Source organism: Glycine soja, chromosome 10 (genome assembly GCF_004193775.1).
Source record: "Glycine soja cultivar W05 chromosome 10, ASM419377v2, whole genome shotgun sequence".
Classification (NCBI taxonomy): Eukaryota; Viridiplantae; Streptophyta; class Magnoliopsida; order Fabales; family Fabaceae; genus Glycine; species Glycine soja.
The window spans coordinates 43,489,672-43,505,397 of record NC_041011.1 but is presented as its reverse complement, the minus strand read 5'-3'; the positions used below and the strand labels follow the sequence as shown (position 1 = coordinate 43,505,397).

Here is a 15,726-nt window from a genome sequence, read left to right as displayed (position 1 = left end):
ACTTTCTCGTTTGCTTTGTATAATTGCTTTAGAATAAAGCAGAGTGGCCCCATCGTTGATTTTTATTCGTTTAAGGTTGCTATCAAAGAGCTCGAAGACAAAGCACAGTTAACGACATTGCGGTTGAAGCCAAAACTGTCATACTCCCATTTCTGTTCCTTATAATACACGTGTACATTACCCTAACATTGAAGAACGTCGTTCACTAATAGCATACATGCTATTGTCGCTTTTTCTCGTATTTTATCTTTAGGAGGATCTTGCCACAGAGAGCGTTCGAATTATAACTCATAACCTCCAGCAGAAATTAAAATTAAAAAAGATCAATAAAATATCAAAAATATAAATAAGAAAGATTTTTTACATCAGATTCACCCGAAAACTCAAATGAACACATATTAAATCTGAGTATCTCTAGTAGAGAAAATCTTTTTATATATATATTTTTTTCATCCATTATCTTCCACCAGTTTCTAAATTCATTTTTAAGTATAAGATTCCTTATCGTTGTGAGACACTAAACCCTTAATTAGGGTCTCTTATTCAGCCTCACCACACATCTCTTCCAGGAAAAGAATGTAATAATATTTGTAATAAACGTTGTTATGAATTACTAGGCCAACTCTTTCAACAGAAATAAAATAAACTGGGTAAATTTTTTTGAGGTTACTAGCTTTCTTAATTTTTATTATCAACTCTAAGTATTAGAATATGCCTAAATTGACTTGACTTGGAACTAATAAGTGTCAGTAAATAATTTTTTTATAATTTAAAATTTATAAATATATATTATTTATATTAATTCTATTTTATAAAATAAAATATTTATTTTAAAATCTGTTACATAAAATTAGACTTTTTATCTTTTTAAGATTTTGTTTTAATGAGTCAATGTAATTTGTTACGTTTGTTTTAATATCTGTAATTTGGTTTTTAACAGTCATATTTTTGTTGTTGCATAAGTAGGTTTATGTCTATATATATCTCTTTCCTCTTCTCTAGAAAATACAAGGAGAACACCAATTTGATTTCTTTCTCCCTAAAATTTTCTCTTCCTTCTCTTATAAAACTTATTTTTGAGAGCAACACTATTCGTGTTCAAGGTTCGGGGATCCTTTCGCTGCACACGATCATAACCAACGGGTCGTCGTATCTTGGGAAATGAGCGCAATGAAATTTTCCTACCTGTGGAGTGGAGGCATTTTCTCTCTAAGGATAACGTTTGCGCGCTTCAACCCATGCTAATTATTTCTTCCCCTAATTTATTTTTTCTTTGTGCTTATGGTATGATATAATGCATTGTTGATTCATGTTCTGCCAATTAAAGTTATTTTGCTACTCTTATTTTGTTATTTAATTCAAGGCTTTGCATTTTCTTCTTATTTATTTATTTTATTTTATTTTAATTTTCTAACAGCCTGAGAGAGAAGAACTTCTACTTTCTTCTTACATAGTCTTTTCTGCCGTAGTAGCATTCTGTCTTATCAAAATGTTTGTCATGAAAATGATTAAGTCCTTTTCTAGTAAGTCAAAAAAATTTACAGGTGAAAATGCAATGCATTATGCTCCATTAAAAATGCTTTTATAATATTATTTCATTTCTTTAAATTTTAAATTAGTGGAAGATTGTTGAAATGCAATGCATTATGCTCCATTAAAAATTTTCTTATAATTTGAAATTTAAAATTAAAATATATTTTATTTATCAATTATGTTTTTTAAAGATAAAATGCTTTTAGAATTAGTTTCTGTCAAAAAACTAAAAGCATCCCACTACTTCCATTCCTATATTAGGAAACTATCTTTTACTTGGTCAAATTTTCATGTGAACATTACAAGTCTTTAAAATTAGGAAGTTTGTCGTTTGGTTTTTAATTTCTACTGTTTATTGCTCCAAGTATTTTTTTTGTTACACATTGGTGGCTGGTTGTCTCTATATATGTACCTCCTTGTATAAAAAAAAATAAACATGTGAAAATACAACACACAAAGCAATAAAATGAACATTTGGATGAAGCTTTATATTCTGCATGTTGTATTTTTAATATGGTACCTTATAAATATTTTGAAAAACCCCCTTATGAATTCTGGAGAAAAAGAGAATCAAATCTAAAATATCTTAAAAGGTGGGGGTGTCTAGCAAATGTTAACATCCCTGTTAATAAGAAAAGGAAAATTGGACCAAAAATTGTTGGTTATGTTTTTACTTTAGCTGGTGGTGTAGTATCATGGAAATTTGCTAAACAAACTATTATTTCACATTCTATCATGGAAGCAAAAATTATTGCTTTAGATGCTGCTACTAGTGAGACTAAGTTTCTTAAAAATTTGTTATGTGATTTGCCATTGTTGAATAAGTCTATACTTCTAATTTTAATGCATTGTGATAGTCAAGTTGTTATATCTAGAGTTACTAGCAAAGATTTTAATGAAAAAAAAAGACACTTAAGAGTGAGACATAAGTCTATCAGAAATTTGATTTCTCATGGTGTCATTTCTTTTGACTTTGTTAAGTCATAAAATAATATTGTGGATCCGCTTACAAAAAGATTGATGCGTCAACAAGTACTTGAGTCGTCGAGGGGAATGAGACTAGAGCTCATTATTTAGTTACAACAATGAATACTCATTTTCGTGTGATTGGTGATCCCATGAATGGAGTTCAATGGGTAACAACGAAATTGTTTGTTGACTAAAGTATACCAAAATAAGATTTTGCGAAGTTGTTCCGTTTCTCATTCCTATTACGAGGTGCATTATAAATTATGACAATATTAAGGTTGAGGTATTTATATATGTGTATTTTTGGTATAAAAAAAACCTTTTAATGAATCCGATGATAGTTATTGTAGGGGTGAGGGTCACTAACCACTCTTTGAGGATTCACCTAATGAGTGTGGTGGTGGGACCGCCACTATGAAATATGAGTTAATATCTAAGTGACACTCACGAAACAAACAAGATATCTGCGCAAGGCCGTGTAACGCGTTACCACTGATTAAAACCTAATTGAACCCCAATATTATAGGGGTTGTGTACTAAAGTATGATTAAAGAATGTGTAGTTCAAGACAATTAAGTCACTACATTTTTCTTGGGTGGAAGTTCATAAACACTAGGTATAGGGCTCAACCCGGAAGGTTCCTTATACTAAAATACAATATCACATGCTCTTTCTCTTACGTTTTTATACAAATTATTTTTTAAAAAAATATATTTTAAAATTTTAATTTATGTGGGGGAATGTTAGTAAATATTTTTTTATAATTTTAAATTTATAAATATATATTACTTATATTAATTCTATTTTATAAAATAAAATATTTATTTTAGAATCTGTTAAGTAAAGTTAGATTTTCTATCTTTCTACGATTTTATTTTAATGAGTCAATGCAATTTGTTATGTTTGTTATTTTGATACGTGTAAGTTGATTTTCAACGATCATATTTGGTTTCCAACTGTTAATATTTTTGTAAGGGGTCTATGCTTATATATATATATATATATCTTTCCTACTCTCTAGCAAATACAAGTAGAACAACAATTTGATTTTTTTTCTCCCTAAAATTTTCTCTTCTTTCTCTTATAAAACTTATTTTTGAGAACAAAGAGCATTGGTATTCAAGGTTCGGGGATCTTTTCCTTCTACATGATCGGAACCAACGAGTTGTCATATCTAGGGAGAGGAGCGTAATTAGATTTTTTTCTACCAGTTCAGTGGGAGTATTTTCTCTCTAAGCATAGTGTTTGCGTGTTTCAACTCAGACTAATTATTTATTCTCCTAATTTATTTTTTCTTTATGCTTATGATATGATATAATGCATTGCTGATTCATGTTCTACCAATTAAAGTTATTTTGCTAATGTTATTTTTCTATTTAATTCAAGATTTTACATTTTTTCCTTATTTATTTCTTTTATTTTATTTTAATTTTCAAACAATAAGTAATAAGAGAGTGACGAAGGGTGATGATATTTTCAAAGCTTGTTTATCCTGGTTAGAAGCTGGTGTGCTGCCATCTTAGTTAAATGCTACGAATCTAGACATAGTCCTTATGCCGAAAAAGGAGAATCCATCTTCTATGAGGGACTTAAGGCCTATATCGTTGTGCAATGTCTTGTACAAAATCCTCTCAAAAGTCTTTGCAAACAGATTGATACCATTGTTGCACAAGTGTATTTCTCAGGAACAATCGGCCTTTGTGGAGAATAGCTCCATTCTTGACAACGCCTTGGTGGGTATGGAGACTATCCACCATATGAAGTGTAAATCGAAAGGTAAGAGGGGGGAGGTGGTGCTTAAAGTGGATATGAGCAAGGCGTTTGATAGGGTGGAATGGGGCTATTTGAAAGGTATCATGTTGAAGTTGGGGTTATGCCAGCAATGGGTGAATTGGGTGACTATGTGTGTGTCTTCTGTTCAATTTTTTGTGCTTGTAAATGGGGAAGGGTCTAGTGGCTTCCACTCGCTGAGAGGACTTAGGCAAAGTGACCGCTGTCACCTTACCTGTTTATTTTGGGGAGGGAAGGTTTATCTTCCCCAATCAGTGGACAGAGGCAAAAGGGGATATCCATGGGATCCAAGTGTGTAAAAGGGTTCCTATTATAACTCACTTGCTCTTCGCTAACGACTACATCTTGTTCTTCAGGGCTGAGGAAAAAGAGGGTAAGTGCTTGAAGGAGATTTTGGAGGTTTATGAGAAAACATCCGATCAGGTTGTTAACTTGGCTAAGTCAGAGTTGTATTTCAGTAAGAATACCTCTTCTGTTATTAGAGATAGGCTGGTTTTTGTTCTTGGTGTCTCGAAGTATTTGGGAACGGGGAGGTATCTTGGTCTTCCCTCAATGATTGGGAGGAAAAAGAAGGCAATGTTTAATTACTTAAAGGACTGCATTTGGAAGAAGGTTCAGAGTTGGTCAGGTAAGCATTTGCCCAAGGCTGGTCGAGAGATTCTGGTGAAGACTGTGGCACAATCTATCTATATCGGCATATTGTATGAACTCTTTCCTTATTCCGGTGTCTTTGGGTGAGGAGATGCAGAGAATGATCAACTCGTTCTGGTGGGTACGAATAGAATCAATGGGAGAGGAATTAACTGGGACAAACTAGCAGTGAGAAAGGAGCATGGTGGGATGGGTTTTCTTCACTTCCATGACTCTAATTTAGCCATGTTAGAGAAGAAGGGTGAAAATTAACCACCAATTCATATGTTCGGGGTTCTTGGAGGCCAATTTGGGCCACAATCCAAGCTTTTCTTGGGGTAGAGGAGTCCAATGTTCATCTTTGTGTTGTTTCTGTGAAAAGAACATATAGAACGATTGCATTGTTTTGTGGGTTGTGATCAGGTTCGCAACTATTGGACAATAGCTGGGTTGTGGGATGATATTCAGGAATTGATGGATAATGCGGATGGATTTGTTGATTTTTTTTTGCTTGCTTATCTAACATCCTGGTTGTGTGGTTATGGTCTCTCTAGCGGAGGAGAAACAATATGGTTTGGGAAGGAAAAGATATCCTTGCACAGTTGCTGGTTGACAAAGCCAACAATGTCCTCTCCGAGTGGAATTCTACTATCAGAAAAAATTTGCAGCTGCAAAATAGAATTGTGGAGACAAGTTGCGTTGGTAGAAACCATAAAAGGGGAGTTCAAGTACAATATCGATGCAACTGTGAATTCGGATCAGCAGAGGTATGGCATGGGTAATTGTGTTAGGAATGATAAAGGTGAGTTTGTTTTTGGCAAAAACCTTCTGGGCTCTGGGTTGCATTCAGTCGATTGAAGCTGAGGCATTGGGTCTTTTGGAGCCAATTTGTTGGGTAAGGGAGGTGGGTCTTAATGATGCTTCTTTTGAAGTAGATTGTCTGGTAGTTGTAGATAGTATTAACAGAAATCTCTTTCAGCATAATGAGCTGGGAGCTACTCTTTTTTGAATAGTTTTTCAAACTCCAGGGTAAGTTTCATCAAGAGACAAGCTATCTACGTTACTCATACGTTAGCAAGGGCGACATATTTATTTGTTTGCCACCATACTTCTGAGTATATAGTCCACCCTGTATTGAAGTTATTATAAATACATAAATGATATGAGGATCAACAATAAAAAAGAAAAAAAGAGTGACGAAGGGATTCATTTATTATGGTGAGAATGTGTGAAAGCATGATATCCTCTTGTGTAAAGTATGTTTTTGTTCTTTGAAATGTTGATTTTATTCCCCATAACAATGATATAATAAATTATCTAATTTTTAAATCTGGATAGTAATATTTTAAATTAAGTAGATCAAACTCTGTTAAGTAAACTTTCCTTTTAAGATGATTTTTTATTTATTTTTTCCATATTTAATTCAAATTTTACTTGATATCTAAAATTAGAAATTACAAAATCTATAAAAAAAATTGTAGTACATATAAGATTCAAAATAATATTTTTTAAAAATTAAAGTAAAATAAAGTATCAAGCTGATTTAATGTGAAAAATGTAATCATCACACAATGAAGAAGTCTACCCTTTTGGGGACGAAGTGCTATATAAAATTTCAGAATACCTTATCAGACTAAAACGACAGCAGTTTTGTGCGTTTGAATCCCAGCCGCTGATTTGCTTTTAAAAAGAATGAAGGAGCCAGATTTGTTAACATGATTTGGTCATGTTACCATGGACTTATGCGCTACCATCCAGGCCCAAGGGTATTGGGCCGAATGGAAATGGGCGTACCCAACCAAGTTCGGTTTTGAACTGAAAGCCCCCCAAAAATTAATTAGGGTTTATCGACTTCACATTTGAGTGTGGTTCTTCATTTCGGACATTCATATCTTCTTCGTCCTCTGAATCAAGGTATGTTGCTTTGGCTTATCTTCTTATTTACTTCGAGATTTATACTTTTGTGCCTCAATTCGTGCTCCTATGTGTGCATTTACGTAATTGATTCTCGACATACTTCTGTCTCTGACGACGATCCGATTCGGATTAAACTTTCGATTTTCTAATGGTTTGTGCCTCATCATTTCTGATTGTTTCGCGTCCGATATTGTGCTCCTTCTGCCTTCTTAGAATCCTAGGGGCTGAGGTTTTTAGGGGTTTTCAGCTATTTACCTTAGGTTTTTAGGGTTTTTGAAAAGGGTTTTCACCTCAAGCAACGTGGTTTGGCATTAAGTATTTTTTTAAGTGATGCTTTGTTTTCTCTGTTGTCTTAATTTCATGTCAGAAAACCAGTCAAAGTCTCTGAGGATGATGAAAAAATATAACTTTCGTTCTTCCGAATTTTCGATGAGGAAAATACATGGAGACGACCTGAACTGAAGAGGCTTTTTTTTTCGAACTTTGTTTTTTTGTATAGGATAGTTTGTTGTTTGCTTGCAGCTTCATGTACAGATTCCCACTTTTATTTGCCATACAGGTTGTTAGTCCTTTAATTCTGATGTCTGTCCCTGCTTTGGAATTTGAAACCAGTCACATTAGCCTCTGAGGATGATTAGAAAAATAACTTTCGTTTCCTAGTTGTCCATGAGGAAAATACATGGAGACCTGAACTGAAGAGACCTGTTAATGCTTTTCTTTTCTCTTTTTGTTTGTCCCGTTTCACCCTTTCCTTTTCTCATTATTCTGTTATAGTATTTCTTATTCTCTGCAATTTATTTAATGTTTTGGTTCCCAGTTACCTAGTTTCTTATTTTAATTCATCATTTGATATATATGTTTTCTCTTGTTTCAGTTTCGACTTTATTTGAGTAGTTTTGCTCTTTCCTTCCAAAATGAGGTATTGATTCTGTAACTGTGAATTCTATTGGTATTATTGTTATTGAGTTTCTCACCTCTTTTTTTTCCTAAAGTACTAATGCTTTTTTGTTTCCCTACTTTCTCTTCTCAAGCCGGCCAATGGAGGAAGATGTAAGTTCTTTTAAGTGTATTCATTATGCAAGTTTAGCTATATGCCTATATGATCCTTACACTGTAAAATTGTTTTGCTTGTTCCAATATATCTGCAATGCTGTCTAGGCTTTTGAATGTCTGTATTTGACTAATTAGCTATTAGGCAAATTGAATCTTTGTTTTGCATAATTTAGCCTATTTTTTGTTTGTCATTGTTCATATGTAACCACTGAACAGGCTATAGCTAGGTAAAGGTATTTTATTAGCTTATGATAATGTGTCTTTCATGCGAGGATTATTGGTTGTCTACTGTTGTGCATGAAACTGGTTTTCCTGTTGTAATGTTTATTATTTTTTAATTTTTAATATTAGAGACTTGCTTACTGTGCTTTACTATCTTTTCGAAGCTAACATACTTCTTTTTACAGACTGCAGGTAAGAATGAGGAAGAGGAGTTCAACACCGGACCACTATCTGTACTCATGATGAGTGTTAAAAATAATACTCAGGTGTGTTCATTTTTATGATATGTACTCTTTGATGGTTTCAGAGGCAAACCCAGAGGTTTTTTTTAACTTAATTTATCTTATGCAGGTACTGATAAATTGTCGGAACAACAAAAAGCTTCTGGGTCGTGTAAGGGCTTTTGACAGGCACTGCAACATGGTTCTTGAAAATGTCAGGGAGATGTGGACTGAGGTATGGTTTGTCTTTTAGATTTTTACTTCCCTTGCACTTGTTACATCTGCTAAGCGATCTCTGTGTGTACAATCAGGTGCCAAAGACTGGTAAAGGAAAGAAAAAGTCCCAGCCAGTCAACAAGGATAGATTCATCAGCAAAATGTTTCTCCGTGGAGATTCTGTCATCATTGTTCTTAGGAATCCCAAATGAGATTCTGTCATCAACTTGTATAAGTAAATGGCTCTGTAGTATTTGCCTTTTCGTTATATCTTGAATTCTTGACAAACGAATATGTAGACATTCTGGCCTTCAAAAATTATGTAACGGTAGGCTTATAGTATTTGCACATTGGATTATTTCTCGTACGATACCCTTGTAGTCATTGGAGTTGAATTTTTCTTTATTTGCCTTGAGACTAGGGAATTATTTTATGTTTCTTTATTTTGCCTTTTGTTATTGAAATGATGTTAATACTTTTTTTAATAACCGAAATGATGTTAATACATATTTTTGTGGCTTGAATGCAATTTTATTCCCCAATTTCAGGGTGTACCCAACAAGGAAAGTTAGGGTCAAATATAATTTAGATAAATTTGAAATAAAAAAATAATTAATTATTTATTTTATAAAAAGGTCCAAAATCTATTAAAGTAAATTTCATTAAGTGTTTGGTATAACTTAATATTTAATTTGTTCTTTCAAAGTTTATATAATGAGGTTTCATAAATTTAAAATTAGATTTATACATTGTAACCATCAAGCATGTGGATTAGTTATCGTGAGATTGTTTTAATTTATGCATAAGTTTTTAGTTTGAGTTTTAGGTATGGAGTTGTGTTAAGTATTTGAAGGGAGAGTTTTGTTGTATAGTGATCTTATCTGACTCGAATAAGATTGTTTAGATGAGAATTATTCTTTACTTATATTTTTTATTATAGGGTGATAATTGCTTCTTCCCTCACTTTAATATTTTATCTTAACATAATTTCTAGTCAATGCGAGACTTAAAGTTTTTCAAATTTTAGTTATTAATTTTTTATGTAGTACAACTTTATCTCATAGGCAAATATTAATTATAAATAATATTTAATTCCTCAAATCAATATAAAAGAAATATAATAAAATCATTTAGTTACAAATATAAATATTTATAACCATTAAAATAATAATAATAATAATATATTTTGTAAAAAGAAAAGATATTAACGAAGAAAATAACTAACATCAAGTATCATTATTTTTTTAATGAATACTATAAAAGGGAATAAAATATTTTTTTCAAGAAATAGAATAAAACAAATAATTAATACTTAAATGGTGTTATTTCTATAATCAAAATGTTTAAATAAAATAATTAATTTATTATTAAAACATTATATATATATTAAAAAAAGTAGAATTTAAAAGAAAGGGGGCCTTCTAATAAGCATATAAGTCCGTCTCGATTCTATTTTGCTCAACCAATAATTTTGGTTTCTCTATTTTAAAATAGAGATCTTTGTTCATTCTTTTAAAAAAATCCACAATTTAATCTCCTATTTGAAAATAAAGACATTTAATCTTTTTTATTTTAAAAAACTCATTATATTAGTCGAATTTTATATATATTTTATTTTTTTTGTTTTGAGAGTTGAATCCTAAACCTGTCATATTTATTTAACGTGTCATAAAAAATGATTTAATTAATTATAATAATATAAGAAATAAAACATAAATAAAATTAAAAAATGTACTAAAATTGTAGATTTTTTTTAAATATGAGAATTAAAATTATGAATTTTTAAAATAAAAGGATTGAATACTCTATTTTAAAATATGTAAATCAAATATTTTTATTTTAGAACTGAAGGACGAAAATTGTGCATATATTAAAATAGGGAGAATAAAATAATATTTCAAGCCTACTTTCTTATAACTGAAATGATGTTAATACAACTTTTGTTAAGTCTAATGAACGGTTAATTTAAGTAGTGCATGTTTCTAAAAAATAAAGTAGCAAATGCTTGACTTTTTTCAATAAAAGATTTGCGGTTGAATGAAAAAAAAGTCTCACTAAAAGAGTTATCCCCTTTTATACTAATAAAGCAAAATGTATTACATACATTTTAAAACTAAATCATAGAATAAAATGGAGGTTTGCAAATTGTCTTATTTAATTTGCTGTTTAGTGAATAGGTAGCAATCCATATAACATTTTATGATTTATAACAATGGATGTCGGATGAAATTGGTTTCAAATTGAATGAGTTGCTCCAAGCATAGCCGAAGTTCACTGGTGCATCAGAAGTGATAGGTAGGCCATTCTTAACAAAACAAACATCACCAGAGACTTTCAAAATTGAAGGGTCTACCCTCTCCACGGTTTGAAAACCTTTGCAATTTAACTTCACATTTCTATGAACGCACAATTCAGAGCATTTATTGGAGATGCTCACAGCATACTCATGTTTTCCCTGAACCAGCTTTCCTGTATCATATTGGTGTACTTCAAGCTTGCTCAGAGTGCATTGCCCATACGCTGCGCCAATTGATTAATATGATCACAAATCAGTTTCTAAACTATGAGATCAAGCTTTGCATGGAGATCATACTAGGAGTGGTTTTCAAAAATTATAGAGTAATGGAAATGAGAAAAGATGTGCACATACAAATTAATACAAAATAGCATATGATATTCTTAATTTTAATTCTTAGCACCAAAACAAAAATTACCTCTTGCAATGATGAGAAATATCGCCAGCGCTTTGAGGACAGCAACCATTTCTATCGACACAAATGCTGATTTCTCTAAACTATTTCAGGGGTGGTGATGGAATATACATGCTACGGTATTTATAAGAACTAATAGAATAAAAGACATCTTGTGCCTGTAATTTTTTATTAAATGAGGAGAGAGGGCAACAAATTATTCCTGTATCAATTTGTGTTAATAGGTAGTTTTTATATTTTAAGATCGAGCATATCCAATGCTTTTCGTATAAACAACCACTTTATGCCACTTTATGTCAATTCAATTTTAAACAATCCAAACAATTCTTCTTTTAATAAAAATTTCTAAAAACAAGTTGTTTAACTTGTAAATATTTTCTCTATCTTTACTATTCCATATTCTCTTCTTATATTTAACTCAATGTTAAGCAACTCAAAAAAATATATAAGCATCTCTCTCCAATTTTAAATGACATAAAATCACATGTGTGATACATCGAAATAGTATTTTATTAATGAGTAACGCACTAACACGTCCAATGTAACTAAGCATATCTCATTATAAATGCTCTAAGTATTGTGCAGTTATTTAAACTAGTTATTATGAGTAGTTATTCACAAGAGTTAAAAAGGTAATGGGTAATTTATGATAGTTAAATAGTTTATTATAATTTTTTTTACTGCAACACAATCAGATACTTTTTGATTGATAAAATATCAGCAATACAATGGAGAATATTAAGGAAGATTTGATCCTGCTCAAAAAGGAAAGAATTCCTAGCCAAAGAATGAGCCACCAAATTTGCCTGCCTTCTTACAAATTGAATAGAGTATAAAGGACAAGATCTCAAAATATTTCTAATTTGGTTTAGAATAAACCCAACAAAATCAGTGATATCTTCCTCTTTATAGGCTTGGCTGGAGCTCCAATTCATTATCTTGGGATTGAATTCCGTCTTCTTGTACTTGCCATTGTGTCGTTTTGTAGAAACCTTCTATTTTATGCTGCGAAAGTTGGCAAGTTGGTGATGGTTGGTTGAATCTTGGAGACATCTTACACAAGTAGGATGAGACTTGGCTCATGACCTATATACCCGAATGCTTCTGTTTCTTTTTTTTTTTTTTTAGTTTGTTGTTGCTCTCTTTTCCTTGTATTTGGGCTTGAGATTTGAGTAATGGACACTTGGACCTGCTTGTAATCTTTTTTGGACAATTCAAAACATGATTTCTGGCCCAAAATGTTGTCTTTTATTTTATTCTATTTTGCTTTGCTTTTTCTTCTCTCTTTTTATTTTTGCTCAAATGTGGGATGACACAAATTTGAGAAATTAAAAATATTATAATAGAGAAAGATAAGTTGTAAGTGAGTATAAATATAAAAAAGTAATAAAAAATAAATTGAGGATAAAATTGGGTGTTGACACTAACTGACCTTATTTCTAAATTAAATCATAGAATAAAATGTGGTTAATTTGCAAAATTGTACCTCTTTTATTGCCTGTTTAGAGAATACATGCATAGTGAGCATGATATAGCGAAAGTTCACAGGATCATCGATAGTGATAGGTTGACCATTCTTGACAATACAAACATCACTAGAGACATTCAAAATTGAAGGGTCTATGGGTTTCATAGTCTTAATCCAGTGCAGTTTAAGTTCACATTGCTTTGATCACACAATGGACTGCATCTATTGATGATGGTCACAGCAAATTTACTTGTGCCCTGATACAGTCTTCCTGTATCGTATTGGTGCACTTCAAGATTGCTCAGACTGCATTGTCCATCCACTACAACAATTAAATATATATCATTACAAACTAATACCTCAATTCTTAATATATAAGATTTTTTAAAACTAATTTACACAGTTAATTACATTAAATTTGTTAATTTGTATTATTTTGTTAAAGTTATTCTTAAAAATTTTGGAGTTCATAATCATTTTATTTCCAATTAGGTTATGTTTAATAAAACTAGTTGAAAAATTGATTGAGAGTTGAAAAACTAGTTAGTAGCTGAAAGTTGGTAACCAAAAATTGAAAAATTAACTTATTAAATTATAAATGTTGAGTAAAACTAACTGTTGAAGTGACTGAAAATATAAAATGACAAAAAAAGCAATAAACTATGATTTATTTTAAAAAAAGATAACAAGAAAAATGAGTAAATATATTGAAGATAAAAGTGGAAGAAAATATAAAAAAACTAAAAGTTAACATTTAAAAAACGTTACTTCAAGTAACATTAAAAAAATATTAGAAACTTCTAATAAAAATTTATTTATCGAACAGTTAAACAAGTTTTTCAACCAGTAAAAAAAATAGAAATTAATTGAAATGTCTTGATAAACATAGTCTTACTTAATTAATTAATGTGCGTTAATCTTTTTATACAATTCTTATAAGATAATACATTTATATTTTGGGTCTTGTTAAACAGTGTTATTAACACATTTGTTAAAGACCTAAAATGAAAAAATATTTATTGTGAAAATCATATGAGTGCATAAAAAATCATAGATAATGCAATTTTGCGCATCTCATTAAAAATCGTTCTCCTTTTAATTTCTTAACCAATGTCTTAATAACACTTATTAACATTTGTCTTATATTTTTAATACATAAATATTTATTGTAAAATAACTAAGGGTATTTGAGTAAAAAATAATTAATACAAAAGTCAATTTAGAAAGAGTCTTAAAAAAGAACAATAAAATTTAGAAAAAAGATTTTTTTTCTGATCATGATTTTGATACGAAATAACCCTGCCGAAAATAGTGATTAATCTTTGTTAGAGACTTCAAACGCAAATAAAATAAGTATATTTTTCTTATAACATGGATATTTCATACCCAAATGATAAGTCAAGATTCTAGAAAAAAGAAAAAAAATTAAAACTATGAGATCATATTTTACATATATATGAAAGAGAAATGAAAGATAATACATTAGCGAATCATAACATTAATATTATAATTTAAAATATAAGATAATTATAAAAACCTAATGTTTAATGATGATGTCATCTTCACTTTGAGTCAATTAAACAAATCTCATGTAGACGAGTATATATAGAGAGAGATATTAGGAGCGATTTTGAAAAATTATAGAGCAATTGAAATGAGGAAATACAAATGCAAAATATCATATAAAGTGTTAATTTTGATTTTTGATCCCAGCACCAAAGCAAACTTACTTCTACTTGCAATGACGAGAAATATGGCGGTCAGCCCTTTGACGGCCGGTGGCAATCACAACCATTTCTGTCGACACTAATACTGATTTCTGATTTCTCAACTATTTTAGGGGTGGTGTTATGCTTTTTTTTTATTATTATTAATCAAGCTATGCTGGTTATATGCTACGCTAGCTATTTATAAGGAAGATAACAGCAGTGATAACCATTAACTTGACTATACATTAATTATAGTATTTATTAAATATAATCAGCAATTATTTTTTGTATTAATTATTTTCAATTCATGTTTTTATCTTTAAATCATATTAGTTTTGACTTGGTTAAATGTTGAGTTAGTGTTTTTATTATCCATTAATTATTTTTATTTCTAACTTTACAATTTTATTATTCATTAATGTTTTTAACTTTTAATTAACATTTTTTTGAGGGAGCATATTTATGTTTTTATTATTCATTAATACTTTTAATTTTCACATTTAGTTAAACCATATTTTTAAAAACTTGTTTTTTTTTCATGCTTTGGAGATTAAGAACAGAACTCAGGAAAACTAATTACAACGAATGAAAGGATGCCTATGGCATCAGCCAAGGGAGCGTCTTAAGAGACAATTAGGAGGGTTGCTATGGAAGACAATAGAAAAATCCTCAGCAGAATCCACTTTACTAACAGATCTGCAACACTGTTGTCCTCTCTTAGAGTATGGCCAGTCAAAAGATGTGAACTTGCGAATCCTTTCGATCAAAGGGAGTATGGACGGGCGAACAAAGGGAGGAAAATTAGGGGGTCAAATATAATTTAGATAAATTTATATTAAAAAATTTCAATTAATTACTTCTTTTATAAAAAATCTCAAATATAATTATATTATCAAAGAGATTTAATTCAATTGGTTAAACAAGATGCGTGTTATAAATTTTTTGGTGACGTATTTATATTAACTCTTATGGATAAAAAAATTATTAATACAACTTAATATTTAATATTAATGTAATTTTCCAAAGTTTATACAATGATATTTAAAATCATAAATTAATTGGATAGATTCCTCGTGAAAGCCACCTGCAACAAAAAAAGAGTCAATAGTAACATGTTGACACACACAAAATGCGTTAGTGGGGATAATTTTGTGATGGGTAAGCCAAAGAAAGTGTTTAATGTGCTCACGGGTTTGGAGAGACCACATCCAAGATGCATTAATTACTGGGTTCTCGAGGGTGGAAGCGGTTCTCGAGTATTTTGAGATCATTTGTATGACATCGTG

The 15,726-nt window shown here is 30.6% G+C and overlaps 2 protein-coding genes and 2 non-coding genes across 4 annotated transcripts; 3 read left to right on the top strand and 1 right to left on the bottom strand.

Annotated features, from left to right (window-relative positions):
• The first annotated feature begins 6,689 nt into the window (after positions 1-6,689).
• Positions 6,690-8,995, top strand: LOC114370022 (small nuclear ribonucleoprotein Sm D2-like). The gene is made up of 6 exons (XM_028327312.1): positions 6,690-6,837; positions 7,715-7,759; positions 7,872-7,890; positions 8,301-8,381; positions 8,467-8,571; positions 8,648-8,995. Exons 2-6 carry the CDS (start codon positions 7,755-7,757, stop codon positions 8,762-8,764), a joined length of 327 nt encoding a protein of 108 aa, XP_028183113.1. The 5' UTR covers positions 6,690-6,837; positions 7,715-7,754; the 3' UTR covers positions 8,765-8,995.
• Positions 7,221-7,308, top strand: LOC114372748. Its single transcript, XR_003658315.1, has one exon. It is a non-coding gene; the product is annotated as a small nucleolar RNA Z159/U59 (small nucleolar RNA).
• LOC114372749 lies at positions 7,461-7,542 on the top strand. The gene has a single exon (XR_003658316.1). It is a non-coding gene; the product is annotated as a small nucleolar RNA Z159/U59 (small nucleolar RNA).
• A 1,605-nt stretch (positions 8,996-10,600) lies between the features above and the next one.
• LOC114369700 (uncharacterized protein At1g05835-like) lies at positions 10,601-11,341 on the bottom strand. Its single transcript, XM_028326944.1, has 2 exons — positions 11,267-11,341; positions 10,601-11,072 (listed from the first exon to the last, which is right to left on the bottom strand). Exons 1-2 carry the CDS (start codon positions 11,313-11,315, stop codon positions 10,750-10,752), a joined length of 372 nt encoding a protein of 123 aa, XP_028182745.1. The 5' UTR covers positions 11,316-11,341; the 3' UTR covers positions 10,601-10,749.
• Positions 11,342-15,726: the final 4,385 nt, after the last annotated feature.